At 37.2% G+C, this 21,398-nt stretch overlaps 1 protein-coding gene across 2 annotated transcripts in view; it reads left to right on the top strand.

Annotated features, from left to right (window-relative positions):
- The window catches only part of COL19A1 (collagen type XIX alpha 1 chain), a 311,746-nt gene that overhangs the window by 249,289 nt on the left and 41,059 nt on the right, over nucleotides 1-21,398 (top strand). For both annotated transcript variants that reach the window (XM_077903490.1, XM_077903489.1), the window contains 13 exons: nucleotides 828-917; nucleotides 1,874-1,918; nucleotides 2,019-2,096; nucleotides 3,645-3,680; nucleotides 3,788-3,841; nucleotides 3,981-4,034; nucleotides 5,408-5,449; nucleotides 10,053-10,157; nucleotides 10,241-10,294; nucleotides 10,558-10,611; nucleotides 15,745-15,798; nucleotides 17,204-17,257; nucleotides 19,470-19,514. In XM_077903490.1, coding sequence (XP_077759616.1) covers nucleotides 828-917; nucleotides 1,874-1,918; nucleotides 2,019-2,096; nucleotides 3,645-3,680; nucleotides 3,788-3,841; nucleotides 3,981-4,034; nucleotides 5,408-5,449; nucleotides 10,053-10,157; nucleotides 10,241-10,294; nucleotides 10,558-10,611; nucleotides 15,745-15,798; nucleotides 17,204-17,257; nucleotides 19,470-19,514 — 765 coding nt within the window. The remainder of the gene's footprint in view (nucleotides 1-827; nucleotides 918-1,873; nucleotides 1,919-2,018; nucleotides 2,097-3,644; nucleotides 3,681-3,787; nucleotides 3,842-3,980; nucleotides 4,035-5,407; nucleotides 5,450-10,052; nucleotides 10,158-10,240; nucleotides 10,295-10,557; nucleotides 10,612-15,744; nucleotides 15,799-17,203; nucleotides 17,258-19,469; nucleotides 19,515-21,398) is intronic.

Raw genomic sequence — 21,398 nt, 5'->3', positions numbered from 1 at the left:
GGCTTTGGGGGAGAGAAGGGGTAGGACAAGGCTGCTGGGATTGTGCAAGAGACAGATAGACACATAAACTACAACGTGAATGGTGCCCCCTGGAGTTGTGCATGCGACAGCCCTCGTTCTGACACAGAAATACAAAGTGACAAGATGGGGATCCCTGGGTGGCGCAGCGGTTTGGCACCTGCCTTTGGCCCAGGGCGCAATCCTGGAGACCCGGGATCGAATCCCACATCAGGCTCCCGGTGCATGGAGCCTGCTTCTCCCTCTGCCTATGTCTCTGCCTCTCTCTCTCTCTCTCTGTGACTATCATAAAATAAAATAAAAAATAAAAAAAAATAAAAAAAAACAAAGTGACAAAATGGACTGATTCACAGATGAAGACCTCAGGACCCAGAAAGTCTGTTTCAAGCTCAGCGACAGATTCTGGAGTAGATCCGGGAAGTCTCTATCTTTCCGGACCTGTTCCTTGTTGTCTACATGGAAATAATATATTAATATTGAACCTTTACTCACAAGTAACTTAAAGATAACATAAGAATCATCTAAAGAACTTCTGGATAGATGTCCCTTTTGTGCATGTATTTATATACATGCATATGGCATGATAATTGCTAAACTTATAACATTACTCATCACAAAATCAAAATGCATTTAAAATAACTAGAACAGTGCCTTGCATGAATGAGGCCCTCAGTACATATTGTTGAATGAGTGAATGAATGAGAAAATGAAGTTTGGCTATGATGATACCTTAAAGCGATGGAAACTACTCCCTGCACATCTCCCACCACAAACCCGAGAGATGAAGATCTTAACCTTGTTTTCCTCAGGGAGATCCAGGTGGGATCATAGGCCCTCCTGGGCTGCCAGGTCCGAAAGGTGAGGCAGGTCCTCCAGGGAAAAGCCTGCCAGGGGAACCGGTAAGTACCAGCCGTCTTAATATCTCCCTTGAAAGTTCATTAATTTCTGCTTGTATGTTACCAATTTCAGATCACAGGTATAGGAATAAGGTGAAGTCTGCAGAAAAAGAAATATTCATCTTGTTCTTTAGGTCAGAGTTCTAACCTCTTTGGAAATCTGATAGAACTGAAGGGATCTCTTCTGAAAAAAAAAAAATCCACATACTCATTTTATGTAGAGTTTTAAAAGATTCATAAGCTGCCCCCCTCCCCAAATCTTCTGCATGAATTCTTTAGGGTCTATGGAGCTAGTAAGATAGACTAGTTTAAAATCACAAACCTTCCTAGGATGCTATTGTTAAAATAGAAGAACTATTTCTGAACTTTTCTTTCCGGAGGTTCTGCAAGGATGGGCATTCGTGGTCATTTGCAGAACATGTCCTTGTGGCCCGGGCTATTTCCAGGACATAGAAAAACTGGATACCTGAAAAATCTAAAGAACCAATATGCCTATTTCACATACTTTTTCCCTCATCCTCTTTGATGTTTTATACTAATTGTGAATAATAAATAGTTCTCAATATCAGATGCCTCATTTTAAAGATAAAAACATCGTTTTTATTTTATCTTAATTCCTGTACATAGTGTTATATTCGTTTCAGGTGTACAATATAGTGATTCAACACTTCCATAGATGACTCAGTGCTCACCATGATAAGTGTACTCTTAATAGCCTTCACCTGTTTCACCTATCCCCCCACCCACCTCCCTTAAAAATGAAAACATCTTATATTTTAAAGTAACTATACAAAATCTATAACCTAGGGAAAGTTGTATTCCCTCTACTTTATTCTTTGACAGAAAAGCGTTTGTTCAAGAATAAAGCACAATGAAACATTGTTGAGTTATAACCTCCAAAATGCTTTTAACCTTTTTAGAAAAAGAAACTTATTTACCTCTTTTTTTTCTTCTCTTAGGGATTAGATGGAAATCCTGGAACACCCGGTCCTCGCGGGCCAAAGGTATGAAAATATCATAGCTAATTTCTAAAGAATTAATAATAAAATACAGAAATTTTTTGTAGCTTGAGCCTCATAGTAACAGAAGCCTCTTGTTGCACAGGGTGAGCGAGGACTGCCAGGGGTCCACGGTTCTCCAGGTGACAGAGGCCCACCAGGGGTGGGAGTTCCTGGCCGAACAGTAAGTGAAATTCCATCAAGCTCTTAAAACCCTGTTGGTTCCAATAATCAAATAAAATCCAGTGACAAATTTGAATCAGGAAAAAATAATAAAATGATCAGAGGAGGAAATATAAACACTAGTCAGAGTGAGAGAATTCATGAGCCTTGAGGTTACATCACCGAGCACAGGGATGGTGATGTTTATTGATGTACACATGCTGGACTCATGTACACTGATTTTGGGTTATAAGCAGTTATTTTACCCTTTATTCCTCTATTCTATATATTAAAAAGTACAAATTAATGTTTGAAAGATTATACAAATATCTGAGATTAAGTTATATATTACTGTTTGATTTTAGTGAAAATAAAATAGTTTTTAGTGAATTTAAAGTGGAGTATGCATAAACAATATAATATCAAAAATCTCTTAAGTAATATCTTCAGGAGGAGAAAATATAAGTCATTTATAATAGGGTAGACAGAAAATGTGCAGTTTTTTAAAATATGTTTTAGCTACAAGAACAGTGCCTGATAGTAACAACCCCTGTATGTGTACTTGTTGACTAAATAGTAGTAAGAGGTAGAACTTTTTATTTCCTATGAAAAAAAGGAGAAGATTCTGAAACAAGAAAAGTAGAATTCTAATGACATTAGTTTGGGAAATTGGCCTTGTAATGAAGTTATCATGAGAGCTAAAAGAAAACATAGTGAATAGGTTACATGTGTGTGATTGATTCTCTGGGGCAAGAATATAAAAGACCACTGGAGATGGGAGATTAAACACAGTATAAAAAAAGGATCAAGAAATGACTAAAGAAGTGAAGGAGGTTGAAGGAGAAAATTAAAAAGTTTATTAAGGGCACAGTATAAATAGAAAGGGTGCAAACAGTAGCTTTGACAGTAACAGCAATATGAATATTTCTTTTAAAAAATAAGAAAGGAGATATCATTGAGCAGTTACTGAAGCCAGCTGCTGAGAACTCAACTTTTTACTTACTTGGGTTGTCAGTTCCTCCCTCCATGGTGTGTGGTTATGTACCAGGGAGAGAGCTATGATCATTAGGTTCACTGATCACTTCCTAGCCTCATGTTGGCTACCCCAAATTCCAATTTGCTAAAGTAGAAAAAAAAATGACAATTGATGCTTTACTGCCTGTTCCTGTCACTGAACACCGGTTCTGGCAATGTCTTCAAATGGAAAAATGACTCGAAGTGGAAAGCAAAAAGGAAAGCAAGTTCTGAGCCAGTTAGCCTATCAGCAGCCAGGTTCCAAACAGACAGACTTTGGGTGCACAGAGTATTTGTGAAGGGACAAGGACAGATGATGGTACTCAGAGAGATATCCTAGGAATCCTAGCAAAATCACTCTGATGTTTCCAGCAACAGGCATCTGGTTAGGTGTTTACCTGCCATTCAAAAAGTCGTAGCCCGCTTCACAGTTTTCAGGGTGTGTGATGTGGCAAGCCCTGTTGTTCCACTGAGTAAATTATAATATATAATCTTACTTGGATAATTTATGGACATTCCTGGAAGAATTGTGACATTTGGATCTCATTCTACTCAGGGCTCCCAAGGACCAGCTGGAGAGCCAGGTATTCAGGTAGGCTCCTTAACCAAGTTATTAGGCACAGAAAATCTAACTTGATTATTTTTGGAAAATTACTAAAAAAACTATTCTCATAAGTAACTATTCTCCCCCTTTGACAGGGCCCTCGAGGTCTCCCTGGATTGCCAGGAACTCCAGGGACCCCAGGGAATGATGTAAGGACCATCTTTACCTCCTCCTCCCAACCATCCCATCTCCTCCACCACCTTTACCTCCTCCTCCTCCCCACCACCCCATTTTAATCTGCACCTGTACCACTGTGCAAAAATTTGAACACAATGATTCTGTTTTCAGGGAGCTCCAGGGAGGGATGGAAGGCCAGGTTTGCCAGGCCCCCCAGGTGACCCGGTAAGTCAACAGACTATGCCTGATTTTTGTATCTTTAATGCACCCAAAAGCCAAACAGCCTACCAAGCAACTTTTACTGTCCAAACTAATTAGAATGCTCAGTGACTGCTTGGTGATTTTGTTTATCCCCATTATTTTGTAGAGGGGGAAAAATTCAAGCTGCATCAGCATTTTTGCGCGTGTGATGAATACTTATTTCCTAAGGGTATAATTCAGTTGTACAGTTTTGCCCCAGGCTGAGCCTTGGCACATAATGTCTCAATCCCATGGAAAATTGAGTTAAAATATATAGCCACAATTTCTGTTCTTTTTAATGCTACTGACTAAATGAATTTCATTCTTCTAAATGAAAGTTTGCAGGTAAGTTACCTACAATGTGGTACATATCCATTGATTCTGAGGCTTTAAAATGCTGAGATGATTAAATGATAAAAACTGGCTTGAGTAGGCTCTTAAAAAATGGATTTAGGCACTAACTGTATGTTCCAAAGTTTTATTTCAGGATGAACCTGGCTTTGAGCGACAGTGAAATCCCCTTAAATAGCCTCAGAATCGGCAGTTATAATTTGAGAGGCCATATGGTACATGACATTGTATTAAGAGTTTTGTATGATAAAATCCAAATCTGGCCTCTAGGTTCTAAGTCTCACAAATCCTTCTCCCTCCCACACTGGTTGGGCCTTATGTGCCTTTATAAGCTACGTGCAGAGGCATATTTTAGCCTTATTTTAACTCCACTGCCTAGTGAATCATGTGTGTGCATTATCTAGGATTCTTATAAAGTGTTACTTGGGTTTCCAGTGTCTCTCTCAAAGGACATTTTAAGACATGAGGCCTGAACACTGCCTGAGTTCCCTCAGTGGCTCTCTTGCAAATCACATAAGCCACCTATTGACTCTTTTGAACTTCAGTGAGAAAGAACTTTAAGGCAAACTCACTCTAGACTTTTCATATTTCTCAGCAGCCTGATAATTTGCTTGGCAGAGTGGTGACTTCCTTTTAATAAATGATTTACCTTCATGTATTATTTAAAGCTAAGAATATATTAGGGTTCGCATAAAGTTGCCATGTCATGAAAATATAAAATAGAGATGCATAATCAAAATAACAATATGAGTGTGTTTACATGTTCATAGTAGAGGAATAGTGAATACTTCTCAAAGTTATGAGTTCTGTCATTGTTATATGCCTGTTTTGTGATATGAACATAAAGCCAACCATTCTGACAGTGAGGCTCTTAGAAGCCCCATGACAAATATCAACTGGCATGGCACTTTGAGGGAAAAATCTACATTATATTGTATATTTGTGTTGTTATTATTTGCATGTATAAGTATAAATACATGTATCTGGGTTTTTTCTCCTAAATGCAGATTGCACTTCCTCTCTTGGGAGACATCGGTGTCTTGCTCAAGGTACTCTATTGCTATCTAAGAAATTATGTATTAATTTTTAGGAAAAGTTAGAAAGGAAACCTTGATCAGAAATTAAGTTAGCTGCTTAGCCTGAACTAAAATGCGATTTTTAAAAGGCATACATCTTTAAGATAGAAAAAAGAACACATATTTTTATGTACGTATGTAGTGCCACTTGTACTAATCCCTCCACTCTCTTCTTCTTTACCTCCCTGTCAGTTTGGGTGTAAGGGGTGGTAGGTAAAGGTGGGAGTTCTGAGATGAGCCACACAGAAGGAACAGTGTCATCAATACTCTTAAGTAGACCATTCTCTTGTCTAGAGGGACAGCTTTCTCACATTATGGGTGTTTAGCCACCCTGGCTCACTACTGTGAAACCTAATCCTTCTCACTTGGACCTACCCTCACCAGTCCCAGGATGAAAAGCAGTGCTGTTCAATACACAGCTAGCTGGCAGGGCTGAACTTTGATGTCATGGGATTTTACAAAGTGAGTTATAAAATTCCAAAGCCAAGAATTGCCTAACACCTGTTATTCTATTAAATAAAAACTATCTTTATCTATTATTCATCTCATAAGGAATTAATCTTGCTACCGTTTTTTTGTCTCTAATACTGCCCTCTGTTTTATATGTAATGTAGATGGGGGAGAATGATAATGGGATACCTGTAAGGCTACGTTTTTATAATACTTTTTTCATGGCATGCTACGACTGAGTGAACCCCGATGGAAGCCTGTCTTTTTACATTATACTCAAACCTTATGTTTCCTATGAATGGACAATATATATGAGTGTACACACACGGAGGCTATATGTGTATACATGTGATTTATTTTATATTCCTAGCATTTAGCCCAATGGTTTGTACAATGACCTACATAATAGTAGACAGGCAGGAATATTTGTTGATTTAAATTCAAAGATTCAAGAATTTTAATATAGATATTTGCTAGATGTTTAAAAACCTGAGAATATATTATACATATCAATATAAAAATAAATTACAGGAGGTTTTTAAGACCTTCAAAAGTCAACATTTTCATAAAAGTCAAAAGAGAACATTTAGGGAGATTTTAAGATCTTATATTCATTGAGTTATAGTTACATGACAGACAACACACTGCTTTACTTATATCATCTCACTTAATCTTCACAATAATCCTGTAAATTTAGACTGTGGTAGTATCCCCATTTTACACATTAGAAACTAAAGTTCTGAGCCACCAAGTAGTTTCCTCAGAGTCACACAGCTAGTAAGCACAACATTAACACATGAACACAGGTCCTCACACATTTTCTTAGTTTCTTCCCAAGGGCAGTAATACTGGAAATGGCAGGACTCTAAGAGTTATACCTAACCATTGCAGAATAGTGGAATCAGAACTTGTACACTTCAGCAGAAATGAATATTCCAATAGAATACAGAGTAGCTCACAGAATACATGAAAAGACTGAATAGGTTCTGCCAAGGAGAACCAGAACTCCAAAGGCCTGGAGTGGGCATCCTTGATAGTTTCACCAGGGCAACATCCCTTTAATGAGTGTGCTCTGCCACTGTTCCAGCCCTGACATTATCTCCCTTAGGTTCTCAACCCCAGGAGAGTTCACTGGTGAGAGGCAAGATGCCTCAACTGAGAGTCCCATCGAACTGCATTCCATAGAAGAGAGAAGGATGGAGTTCCCCAAAGCAGAGACTAAATACAGGGATTTAGATTGGAGATTGGATCTGTTAGGCCCAACTAATGTAATTTTAAATCCTGATCCTATTTTATCATTATCCAATGCATTAGGTCTCCCTCTCAGGCCAGAGCCTTTAACAAACTTGGTCATCTGCTTTCTGTTTTCAAAAATATCTTTGGTTAAAGTGTAGTAAAGAACTGACATAATTCCAGGCCCAAATGAAATCCCTTCAGAGATCAAAGATTAGGTTAATCTGTGTATCACTTCCTCTTTGAGATTGTACATTGGCTTGTAACTGTTGCATCTCTATTCTCTCTATAAGAAAATCTGAAGACTTTTTTCAAGACCCTTAATGAGATCACTTCCCTTGATTTACCATTCTGGCAATCCTAACCTAAAGAAAATGGGGTCTATTTGAAATAACTCTTAGGTAATTTTATTGTCTCATAATGATTACACTTTTTTGTAGTTTTTTTTAATGTATATTTTTTATTGGAGTTCAACTTACCAATATATAGTGTGACAACCAGTGCTCATCCCATCAAGTGCCCCCCTCAGTGCCCGTCACCCAGTCACCCCATCCCTCCACCCACCTCACTTTCCACCGCCCCTTGTCCGTTTCCCAGAGTTAGAGTCTCTCATGTTCTGTCTCCCTTTCTGATATTTCCCACTCATTTTTTCTCTTTTCCCTTTAATCCCTTTCACTATTTTTTATGTTCCCCAAATGAATTTCCCCATATGTTTGTCCTTCTCCGATTGACTTACTTCATTCACCATAATAACCGTCCAGTTCCATCCATGTCGAAGCAAATGGTGGGTATTTGTTGTTTCTAATGGCTGAGTAATATTCCATTGTATACATAGACCACATCTTCTTTATCCATTCATCTTTCGATGGACACCGAGGCTCCTTCCACAGTTTGGCTATCGTGGCCATTGCTGCTATAAACATCAGGGTGCAGGTGTCTCGGCTTTTTACTGCATCTGTATCTTTGGGGTAAATCCCCAGCAGTGCAATTGCTGGGTCGTAGGGCAGATCTATTTTTAACTCTTTGAGGAACCTCCACACAGTTTTCCAGAGTGGCTGCACCAGTTCACATTCCCACCAACAGTGCAAGAGGGTTCCCCTTTCTCCACATCCTCTCCAACATTTGCTGTTTCCTGTCTTGTTAATTTTCCCTATTCTCATTGGTGTGAGGTGGTATCTCATTGTAGTTTTGATTTGATTACAGTTTTTTTAATGTTTTATTAAAACAATCAATTGAATAATTCATTCTAAAATGTTGCTGCATGTTGATATGCCAGGGTTTTGCTTCATACTGATATGCCACATTTATTTGTCTAAGATACAATAATTCATCTTCTTCATGCCTTTTGCAATATAGAAAACTTCTTGGTTTTCATAAGCCCTGAGGCATCTCTCTCTCTTCATAGTTTTTCAGATATTATAAGTAATGGATCTACAATTATGTAGGTATTTTTTAAATTCTTTTACCAACACATTAGCTCTATGAAAATATCCTGATGGCAAAATTAGTTTTGGGAAATGTTGCATACTCTGGCTCCCTTTTGTATATACCAGCTCTAAGAATGTACCACCATGAAGAGAGATCTTTAATCCAGCATTTTTTAGGGAAACTGCCTCAGAACTTTTTCAATAGTATACGAAATTTGTCTTCCAAGAAGCGTATTTTTGGAAATCAGACTTATTCTGATATTCACTGAGTCAAAAATATTGAACTTGAATAGCTATGGGCTTTCTTGCCAACTTCTCATTAACGGCAAGCTTCAGTTCCCTTTTTATATTTCAAGATTCTTCCCTTTGGTGAAAAGGATGGAAGAAGAGAGGCTGATACTGTCCTACCTTCTGTCAACTGTTAAAATTAAACTATCTTCTCCATTCAGTGGTCCCTATTCTGTGCCTTTCCTGATCACATTCTTATTCTAACAATTTAAAAATAAGCATTTTTAGGGCTTTTCACAAACACCTTTTCTTTAGCAATGTGATAAGAAGTTTATCTTGTGATCTCAGACACTTAAATTCAAGCCTTTCCAGATCAGCTAAAGGTTATAGAGAGGCAATGGCAAGGCAATTCCACTTAGATTTCCTATCTGCACTTGGATTTGACATGGAGTCAAGTCCAAGTCACTCAAGTAATTACTTCTCACATGAGTGCTTCCACTGACAAAATGTTGGTAAACTGTGTGCAGGGTCTTACAACTAATTTTGTCCTCAAAAGGAAAAATCCTTTCTTCACAGCTCATTCTTTCTTTCTCTTTCTTTCTTTCCTAATGATTTATACTATTGGTTGTATGAGGTCTGTAGTCTTGTTAGTTATTCTAAACTTTATTACTACCTCCCCTTTTAAATATGCTGTTAAACAATTGAAACAGTCTATGTTCTTGATTTATGTCTCTTTTCCTTATATATTTGGAACTTTCCATTTACATATCATCATAGACATGCTTTTTTAAAAAAAAAAAAAAGATTTATTTATTTTACAGAGAGGAAAAAATCGCATATACGAGCAGGGGTCAGGTTGTGGGGGTAGAGGAAAACGAGCAGACTCCCCTCTGAACAAGGAGCCTGACCTGGGGCTCAATCCCAGAGCCCAGAGATCATGACCTGAACTGAGGTTAGGAGCCAGATGCTCAACAGACTAAGCCCCTTAGGCACATCGACATCCTTTAAAAAAACAAAAAAAAGTCACCAATATCATAAACAGATACTATTGACTAGCTTCATAAGTAGTTTTTACCTCATGAAAAGTCTTTTCAAATTGGTTAAATTAAGTCACTGAAAGAAGTGCTGTAACAATTACTGTATCATTGGTCTCTGACAAACGTTCAAATCTGATCAGACCTCACTTTTATTAATTGCTTTGATGAATCTCTCAGTGACCTTATCTCTATACTCATTAGAACTTCTGTGGCAACTGCCAAGCCAGTGTCCCCGGGCTGAAAAGCAACAAAGGAGAAGAAACCAGCGCTGGTGAGCCTGGAAAGTATGATTCTATAGCCCAGAAGGTGAGAAGGCAGGCTGCATGTTGATGAGCCCTATAGTTTACACCTAGTGCCTTCTCTCACTTCCAAATTGCTTTGTCCTCTAGGGGGACACAGGCCCACGGGGTCCTCCAGGAATCCCAGGCAGAGAGGGACCAAAGGTAAGGCAGTTTCCTCTACTCTGTGCTACTGCCAGTTCAGTGTGGGGGGAATAAACAAGAACAAAAACAAACTTAAAACACACTACTTTTTATGAGAAATATTTTTGGAAAAGTGGTGTAAAAGCCATTTGCAAAGGTTATTTTTTTGTGTGCCCTGACTCTGTCCAAATTACATGTCCCAAGTGTACTAAGAAGAGATATTACATTATTTCAAAAGATGACAAAATTATTCAGTATACTAGCTGAATTTCTTGTCTCTTTAGGGAAGCAAAGGAGAGCGGGGCTACCCTGGGATACCTGGAGAGAAAGGTGAAGAGGTAAGACTCTTGTCTGATAATTGACTCTCTTTTATAGATTCAAGGAAGGACATCAACCTGTCTATAGCTCATGTTTAATGCTAAGTCAAAGAAAAAAAAAGATTTAGGTATGTTGTTTCAAATGTCAAGACAATTTAAATAATAATACATTGATGTTTATCATCATGATTCAGTTTTTGAGATAAGAAAAATAAAACACAGAGTGGACCCATCAGGTACTATGTTTTTGTTTTCATGTGGCAGATAACAATTCCAGCTCTCTCAAGATTAAAGGAAGGATTTACTAAATAGAATCCCAAGGTAGCTATAGAATTAAACAACCAGCCTAGGGACAAGGGCAGCTGCAAAAAGCAGAACCTCCCTGGAATATTGCTATAACATGCATGATTCAACTTCAGTGACCTTGGTTTGTCTGTCTCTGTTCAACTTCATACTCTTCGGAGGAAAAAAAAAAAAAAACCCTACCAAAAGGATCTGATTCAACTAGTTTAGATTAGCGGCCCACCCCTAGACTAAGGTTCAAAGTCAAATGTACTTTTGAGACAATGGCATAATTTTCTGACTCTAAGCCATGGTGATGCTCAGGATATCATTCTTTTCCTGCATAATTTACCTTAACTCTTGGAAAAACCAATTAGGATGATGAATTGTTGTTAGTTTAAACAGTTTTGATGCTAATAATTCTTAATGAAAGTAAGTAAGCCATCTGGTATATATTAACCTTGATGTTAGTACTGAAAATCATAACGGTATAAAGTAGACCTCTTTTTTGAGTCAGAGTTATATTTCACATTACAAATTATCACCATGTGTTATTGTTTTTAATATTGATTTTATTCTAGAAAACTATGAAAACTGGCTTGCTTTTTTTCCAAATTAAAATTTGAAGAAAAAAGAAATACAACATTTATTTTCATCTATAAATAAAGCAGTAAAGGCTTCTTCATGCTTCACAGGAAATTTCACTAATGTACAAGCCCTATATCTGATTTTAATAGTCTAACAGCTTTTAACTGCCTAGATTCAAGGAGTAGGCTGTAGAGGCAATTGAAAAGATAGTAATAAAAAGATTAGGAAATAATTGGAATTCAGGTTTTCTATAAGTGACTCTAAGTAAAATTTATAAGAAGTTAATTTTTATTGATTCTACAGGATACCTTGCTCTCTTGGTAAACTGAAATGCATCATTATTATTACTCAACTATTTTAGTATGTTCTTTCTTAAGTATAATAGACCCTTGTTATCTGTGGGGAATATGTTTTAAGAACCCCCCCGCCTTGGATGCCCAAAACTGCAGAGAGTCCTGAGCCCTACATATACTCATTTTTCCTATAGATGCATACATGTGATAAAGTTCAACTTATAAATTAGGCACCGTAAGAGATTAACAATAATAACTAACAGTTAATCACAATAATTATAACAATATACTATAATAAAAGTTACGTGAATGTGGTATCTTCCTCCCTCTCCAAATATCTTTTTATACTGTGCTCATCCTTCTTGTGATGATGTGAAATGATAAAATACCTATGTGATGAGATGAACTAAGGTGAATGACATAGGCATTTTGACATGGGTGTTAAGCTGCTATTGATCTTATGGCCATAAGTCAACAGGAGGTTTATGTGCTTCTGCTTCCAGACAGCAGTAGAATACTGAAACATTGGAAAGGCAAACTACTGTATACTTCTTGAATTCTTAACAGAGAATACACAAAATTTACACAAGACTCTTATTATATGAGGAATTATTATTACTATATGTAGCAATTTCAGAAGGAAATTTTTTTTGGTTGTTTCTTCACATCACATGAATTATATGAATAAGCCTGAAATAGCATACGAATTCAGTTGGGCCTTTTGGAGGGGATAGGGTAATGCAGGCTTTTCCTCTCAGACAGATAGGGAGTAATGAATCTCATCTACTTGGGTAGACTCAATGAATAGTATCTGCTTGGACTGAGATACTACTTGAAATTATAATTTATTGATTCGTTTAGGTGAATGAAACTTTGAGAATGTGTACGTGTCTAAGTGGCCAGTAAACTATACTATTTTAATATGTATATAATATCTATTGTACAAAATCTCAAGTATCTGTTCTATTCTTAGTGGAAAAGACACAGAGGGAATCTCATCTCTTTGAGGACTTCTAATTATCATGTCTTCATTTTAATCTGTTTCGGAATTTAGAGGAGCTGCCTATTTGTTCATTGCTCTGCGAAGAGGGACATTACCCTCTACATTTTTTCCAGATGTTTCACAAATCTAAGTAGCAACTTAAAAGACACTAATAGAACACACTCACCTCTCATACAGTGAACTCTTGCTTGGAATGCAGATTTTCCTACAATATTTCAGGATAATAATTGATAAATAGGCCACGAAAAATATTGTCAACCATAAATTATAGCAATGGAAAAATAAATATTCTTGGTAGCAACTGAGCTAGGATTTGTAAAATCAAACTATCAGTTCAGAGAAAGAACTTAGCTCAAATGATCCTTGAATATCTATGCAATAAATTTTATTTTGTATTTTAGTTTGGCACTATATGCTAAATTGACTGTCCTACTCTTTAATATGTATTTGTCTTCTTTAATGACCATCTTGTCTTCTAAAATTATCTTATTGCCCTTTATGCATCCATGGTAACTTTTACCCTTACTACAAAATTTCAGCTTGTTCAGAGAAAGACTGCTGAGAATGATTTTTTTTTATTTATGGACTAAGGTTTATTTTAAAGTTTAATGTGGTCATCAAAGGTTAATGAGTCCCAAGCTTATAAATTAAACTACCTAAAGACTCACTCAGCATCTCTTGACTGATTCAGTAATGAGACTAAAAGTAGCAAAAAAAAGAATACATATGTACACCCATATCTTATACATGTACATATAGAGAGAATTTTATGGAAATGTGGGTATTTTGAGATAAAGCAATTTGTGGTATGGCATTTATAATCTCCAGACACTTAGAGGTGCCATTTCCAAAGGAAATTTGTTTCCTTTCAATTTATAAATCTATAAATATGTTAAGGGTGAGGGAGTAAAAAGAGACAATGCAGCATGCCAGTGTGTCCCATCCACACATCTGTGTGTGCACATGCACACACACACACACATATATACACACACATACACACACAGCATTGCCAGTGAGGACAATACCATTTTGAAGAAAGAATATGTCCACATTCTTCAACACAAGCTTACATAAGATTTTACCCAAAACTCTTATTTCATGAGGAATTTCAGCATGTTTGAGGAGATTCTTTTCAGTATTTCTTCATATCAGAGCACACGGAAAAACCTGAAGTAACATACGATCCCATTTGGCATTAGATGGACAGGTCTGGCAAGAGCTTGGTCCTTAATCACACTGATGCAAAGAATCTTGATTCAAGAGAACCTGGGCCCTATAGAATTCTCGTAAATAAATATGCAGTAGTTTTACCATGGTCGCTCCACCTAATATTTATAATGCGTGTAAAAATGTATATTTCACAGTAAACAATAAAGGAAATTTGTTATAACAATGAATGGTTTGGTAATATAAAAAGATTACTCAGTAAAGAAAATTAAATCCTGAAATAGGGGGATCCTTCAATCTAGACCTTGACACATCATATGGTTTTCTGAAATAACAAAAGTGTATTTAAAAACATATATTTCTAGTTACAGAAGTCATCTGAGTTCATTACAGAAAACTTGGGAAATACAAAAAAAAAACACTAAAAAGATAAAAGTACTGCTAAGGGAGAGTAATTGGTAATAGTTATATTATGGTCTACACCCCTCCTTTATAATTCCAAAGCTCAGAACCCTCTGAAAACCCTGGAAAATTTTCCCAAATATGCAGGAAATTCTTTGGCAGCAGAATCTGACCTGAAAACATATGGAGCCAGTCTATTTATCCCACTTGATAAGAATATCATGTTTTGCTACAGAAATATTTGTATGTTTGTTAGAGGGTGCTGCCCTAGGCATCACGGGGAGTGTCGCATAGTATCTAGTGTGAGCGCTATGTTATTTTCATTAAAAAAAAAAAAATCAGAAAATTCAGAATTCTGAAACACACCTGACACCAAAGGTTCCAGATTAGGTACTTTGAACTTCTAGCATTCTCATCTTTTAGAAGTCCATTGATAATTTTTTTAAGATTTTATTTATTTATTCATGAGAGACACACAGAGAGAGAGGCAGAGACACAAGCAGAGGGAGATGCAGGCTCCATGCAGGGAGTCTGATGTGGGACTTGATCCCAGGTCTCCAGGATCACGTCCTGGGCTGAAGGTGGCACTAAACCGCTGAGCCACCCGGGCTGCCCCCATTGATAATTTTTAATAATTTATACATTACTCTGTGGAACCCTTTGTAACTGTAATTTTTCCATGTTAGCCAGTAGTTTACTGAAACATGATTTTAATAGTTGCAAAATATTTTATATTATTCTATGTAACTTATTTAACTAATTTGTTGTTGACACACTTGGTAAAAGAACAAAATTAATTACACAAACTACCAGTTAATCTTGCCAGTTCTTCCTTGAATATATGAATATATCAGTATCTTAAACCCTATCCAGTATAATTAGCATTATTTTACGAGTCCAAGAAGAAGGAGGAGGGGATATTCATTCACTTTTATGCTTAAGCCATTAAAGGGTTCTAAATTTAAATTCACTGATGAGCCAAATTTCTTCTTATAATGAACTGTTCAGCTAAACTAAATATTATATCATAAAACATATTCCATTTTTCCACTAGCTGAATGAAGCATTAGTGTAATCGTGTATTTCTTTGATGGCATGCTGCCAATCTGAAATTTGTATGTCCATGCTTTAGCAATGCCAGATTCTCAGTGATGCTATTGTTGATGGGGTGGCTCTGTGAGCTCAGAAATGCTCTATGAATCACCAAACACACTAAATTATGTTTGCTGCAGATTCCATGTCATGGCATTTTAGCTCATCATCCTTACTTTTTGAAAATGGGTATTTGTATATCGTATATATCATGCGTTTCAGCCAACAAAAATGTTTAATTTCAATAGTCAAAATATTCGGTCAACTAAAATGCCTTGTTTCTAACTACATAGCAGATTTTATGGTAGGAACTGTTTCTTCTAGGGTCTTCAAGGAATTCCAGGCCTTCCAGGTGCTCCAGGTCCCACTGGACCCCCTGTGAGTATTTGCTAAAGCTATTCCACTCACGCTTCATATCTGCTGGGATGATGCAGGGTGAACTAAATTCTCCATTCCCTTTTGTTCTCTATGCCTCTCTGTAGATTATCCAGCCTTTGCCTGGAAAAGTGACATCCTACCTCTCAGATTTTCAGTTAGTATTATTTTAAGGCTGCTCAGGGTCGTGGAGATTTGTCACCAAAATTCTGCCAGAACAGAAAGCAGTCTGTGATTAAACTAGTCTATTTAAATAGAAGTTAAATGTAAAGGAGCATTATACTTTTTCATTATCATTTTTTGACATTAACCTTTGGAAGAGATATTCAGATGGTTACACCCTTTACATTTTTAAGTACCATAAACTAAGAATATATATTTTTAAAGAGGAAAAAATGGGTCAAGTATTATCACATTTGATTTATCTTAATTCCTATTTATCCATTAAAATACCTTCTACTTTAATTAGCACTTTTTTTCATTGTCCCTCAGACACAACTTTGGGGTCTTTGTGTCTTTGGTTATACTGTTTTCCTGAAACAATCTCTTTTCCTTTCTTAGCTGCTAAGCCCAACCTGTCACTAAGGTGGAGCTGATAATTCTAGGGTAGCCAGTTAAAATACAGGACATGCAGTTAAATTTGAATTTCATATAAATAAATGGTTCTAGCATAAGTTTGTCCCAAGTATCATATTTTTATTTGCTAAATCTAGCAACCCTACTCAAGTCTCATATTCTCCAGCAATTCCTATGAGTTCCTATGCAAATAGATATTTACCTCACAAGTAGGCATGTGGGCATGCTCATTTGTACTTTAAAGCATGGATTCACCATAATTAAAATTTTATCATTTATGCTTTTACCACAGTTGTGTAGAACAAACATGGCTTTAAATTGTACATTAAAATTAAAAGTTAAGAGTTGTGAAAGGAACCATGGAAATTATAGCTAAGTCCAGTCTCAAAGAAGAATTAAAATTACATTTTATTCTCCATTGGTAAAATGCAGATCACATCACTTAATATGCACATTGTTAATTCTCCCGCGTCTTGAAGTATTTAAAATGTTGATCGCTACCAAAATTATAGCTCATTTAGAAAGGCATAATGTTATGTAAATTGCCATTTAAACAGCAAGGCTAAATTCTTAAATGTATCAAAAGGTTCCAATTAAGGTCATTAAATGTGGTTGGCCAAGGTGAAAAAGCGACCACAAATACAAATTTTACCCTTGCAAGGGCTTATCAGCAGGATACAGCTGCTGTATCAGCCTGAAGAAATATAAGCTTTAGGACTGATTTAATTAGGATCAAATGACCTTTAAAATGTATCAGTTTTACAACCAACTTCCAATGCCTTTGGCCATTTAGTTGGGTTTTTTGTAACACACTTAGTTTTGTGTTTTACAGGGCTTATTGGGAAGAACTGGACATCCTGGTCCTTCAGGAACAAAGGGTGACAAGGTACAGAGGAAATGCCTCACTTACTGTCTGAATTGGGGCTTGGGGGATGGCAAGGTGAGACACTACAGACAGATCCATAAAATCAAGCAAAGCCTGAAAGTAGGAATAATGTCAGGGAATAGCTATTCGGTAGTGGATTTGGAAAGACATAGGTACAGAAATCAGTCTGAATACAGGTTCCTAGAAAAAAGGATGAATAGAACACTGGTGTCATATAGCAAAAGTCCAAGCTGGATTCAAGGTCCTGGATATCTAGTTATGTGGATGGATGGAATGGGGGAAGCTTCCTACAGGTAAGATGGTTTGCATCAGGGAGTTCCAGCCACAGATGCCAAGGCTTCAGATTTGCTGAGAAAATCTGGAAGTTCTGTCTTTTGAGGATCACAGGGGAAGTTCACTAAGTAATTAGGACACTTGTTTTCTGGGTTATCTAAGTGGACTAATGGGTTGCTATGGTCTGAAGGGAAGACCCGAAATAGAGGAGTCTCATGTCAGAAGACCACGGCTTCATATATTTACCCAATTTATGTCTAAATTGTGTGAAAACAGTGTGAAACAGACACAGCTAGCCAACGAGTGAATTAAGACCAGGTATTAAGATTAGGGAAGTGAGAATCAAGAATCCACATAAGCTACCCAAGTGGCTTCTACCCTGAACTGACCAAAATGGTGCATAATGGCATCAAGAAGTAAAGGAATTCCAAAAAAAATTGAAAGGAGCCATGTGCAACTTAAGATACTCTCTGTATATTTTTTTCCTGATAATATTCCCAAGAAGCTTGGCCATCCCCACCGGAGTTTTTTTCTCTGTTCTCTATGGAAATTATTCAGTCAGAGATTTGCCTTTTGAAGTTAATGGGAATTCCACACTGAGATGAGCTTTGATGCACAATCAAGGATGAAAATGTGACTTTTAATTGTGCCAGGAAAGAAAGAGTCTTTTCAATAGGCACATATTTTTCCTTGTTTGTTGTCCTCTCATAGTTCATGAGAACTATGACATAATTCTCTGAAGGACACTGCCAGCAGTCAGCAGAATATGACATGTCTTAGAGAGATAGCCACCATCAAAGCACTTTGAGAAAAGATACAATATACTTGTTGTCACTCATTCTCAGGCAGATACATTGCAATAAAAACTTGACAGTTTATTTTCATTGACAAAGATATAAATAAATAGTTTTTATAATACATTTTTTTAGTTACCAAAAAAATGGGGAGATTGGAATGAAATCTTTCATCAAATCCATGAAAATGGACTTAAATCTCTCAAAATTTGGGGGCGTTATAAGGAAGAATCTTACTGTCTCTGGATTCTTTTTTAATTAACCATTTCTTGCCATTTCCCTGACAGTAAGGGACTTAAAGTTTTATGAGGCAATTATTCTAAAAGAAAAGCACAGTTCTAGGAAGCTCTGGTTAAAGGCACCAAAGGGACTATAATACCTTTGCTTAGTATGGATCAAAAAGCATTGTACGTTTTATAAAAATAAAAGTGAAATCCGTTTTTCAAGTTTCAACTTGAATTCATTTTTCACAGTCCCATTTCAGTCTGCTTCTCCTGCAAGCACAATGTCTGAGGCTGTTTAAACTGTATAGAACATTTCCCTTAAACAGTGTTATACCACAGTCACTTCTGTTCAACGAGATGTATCTGACTTGGTTGTAAAGTCTAAGGTTTTTCACCTTAGGGAGTGAAAAAAAAAAAAAAGTTTCTCCTCCTGCAGACACAACAAACAGTGTGATTTTCTACTTTGGTCGAATTTTGTAGATGGCCCTCTGGTTCCTAAAAGATGAAGTGGTAGAGATGAGGCTAAAAGTGAGGGGCTGATCTAGAAAGCCAAGTTCCAGAGCCTGTCCCTGCTTGCAGGAATGCTGCCCTGTGCCCTCACATGGGCAGAACTTCCTCAGCTGCACTTAAAGGCCAGAACAGGATCACCCAGGTTGTCTGTCTCTATCAAAAATAAGCTTCAGCCTTGGGGCTCACCCAGCGGGAATCAGAATGGGTATGGAAAAGGCATTTACCTTTCCTGTGGTCTAAGAATGTATTTTCCCAGGTGAAAGAGAAAGCCAAGCTGGGTAAGATTTTGTAAGGCTGAAACAAAATCATATGGATCTCAGAATATGGCTCTCTGAGCAAGCACAATCTGGTTCATAAATTTGGTGTTGAAATGTGCAAACCATTGATTGTTGGTCTCTATATCCCATGCAGGGCAGTGAGGGACCCCCTGGGAGACCCGGACCACCTGGACCACCTGTGAGTTATGTCATGTTTAAAAATTAAATACATGTATCTGCTTGAGACTTCTATAACTCAGAGGTCAGACTACTTTTTAGATGTTCTCCAGGATGAAAGCGGTCTGATTTTTATGTATACATGTAAACGATAGCCAGTGCAGCTTTATGGAGACCAGATTTTTTCCCCTTTAGTGCAGCCCCAATATGCAGTGCTCAAATTTGCATACTATGGGCCTCCCTACTCTGGATTCAGGAGACCTGATTGTGTGCCCCAACTCTCCACATCCCGCCTGGAGGACCCTGGAAAAGTCATCTAGCCTCAGTGAAGCCTCCTTCACTGAAAAGAGGGGCTTTAAAAAGGGCTTCCTTCTGGCAATGTGAGTTGGGGCAGAATTTGGTGTTAGGCTATATGTGTTCATTACCATCCATGATGTCTGAGACGCAGAGAAATTGTATTTATATAGCACCTAGTGAATAAAATGTACAAGAGCGATCAATGTGTTTATGCTTGCGATGGAGACAGATGTGCACTTTGTCAGAGAGGCTGTGGAGAGGAGAGGTATCTCTCTCTGTAGCAAGTCTGCCCTCATGTGGAGCCATGCTCAAATCACAGCAGAGCTTTGATCCAGGTCAAATATTCTTTTCCACCCTATCTCATAGGAATACTTTAAGAAACCCAACTCACCTGAGAAAGGGCAGAATTAGTCTGTGACTCTCAAGATAACAAAGATATGTAGTTAATCTACATGTGGTCGCACACTTTACACACATAAATCAAGAGATTTGCACTCTGTTTTCCCAAACCTGTATTTCATTTTCTTTACTTGCCTTTTCCTTTGACAGAGAAGGAGGACAAAAAGCATTTGGGGCTCACACCCTAAAATGCCCTCCCTCTCCAGGGGATACAACAAGCAAAATAGAGCCTGAGCTTATAATAGGGACTTGCATCTTATAGTGGGGTAGGAAATCTTTCTCTTTTCCCCAAATTCTTCAAAACTATTCATTCTTCAAAATAGATTACATATTGTCTTTTTATGGGAAACCTCCTCTAGAAATCTCAGACAAAAATATTCTTCAGCTCTCTAAGACTCAGCACACTAAAATACAGTAGCCATTCGCCAGTTGTCAAATGAATGAGTGAAATAATAAAGGAATAAAGGAATGGAGCATTTTTCCTCCTATCACTAGTGTTTTGAAGATATACACAAATCCCATTCACTGAGCACCATTGGCCACCAAAAACAGGAAAATGATGGCTTCTTCAGTTTCACAACTAAAGTGTGGAAATCACAAAAGGGAAAAATGATTATTGAATTTAGGGGAACTTCTTAAAAAAAAAGGATAAAACATCCCAGCCAAAATTTTTATCTACGAAGTTTTCCTGAATGCCAAAACATATGATTTTTTTAAAGATTCTCAAATTAGTTCTCTTTCAGTGTTAGTTACCCTGGGACTTTCCATTCACAGGTCAGTTTTATTAGGAAGTTTTATTCCGTATTGTTCTAAAGAATATGTTTTTGTAGAAACATCCACACAGGATTGTGAGTAACATCATTTTCCCCATTTACTTTAATTTTCTATTTAGTATGAAGAGACTGTAGGAAAAAATTACTCTTCAGTAGCCAAATTGCTCCCTATTCACATCTTCATCAGCACTACCGTGTTATAGCCTGCAGGTCAGCGGGCTGTAAACAGTTAGCATAAATTGGCAGTTCAGAAACTGAATTTTAATGAGCACATAGTATTTTCCTCTGAATGCATTAGTGTCTCATCTGTCAAACCCGAACATTAATCACACCCCCACTGAAAGGCTCTATGGGCTCCAGGTGTAGTTCACACTCCTATTCATTTTCCCCCTGCATTTGCTTTCAGAAAGCCCCAAATGGAAGCATTGCTTATTTTA

This window comes from Canis aureus, chromosome 7, assembly GCF_053574225.1.
Source record: "Canis aureus isolate CA01 chromosome 7, VMU_Caureus_v.1.0, whole genome shotgun sequence".
NCBI lineage: Eukaryota > Metazoa > Chordata > Mammalia > Carnivora > Canidae > Canis > Canis aureus.
The sequence above is the reverse complement of the archived record's forward strand: the minus strand, read 5'-3'. Positions and strand labels throughout refer to the sequence as shown.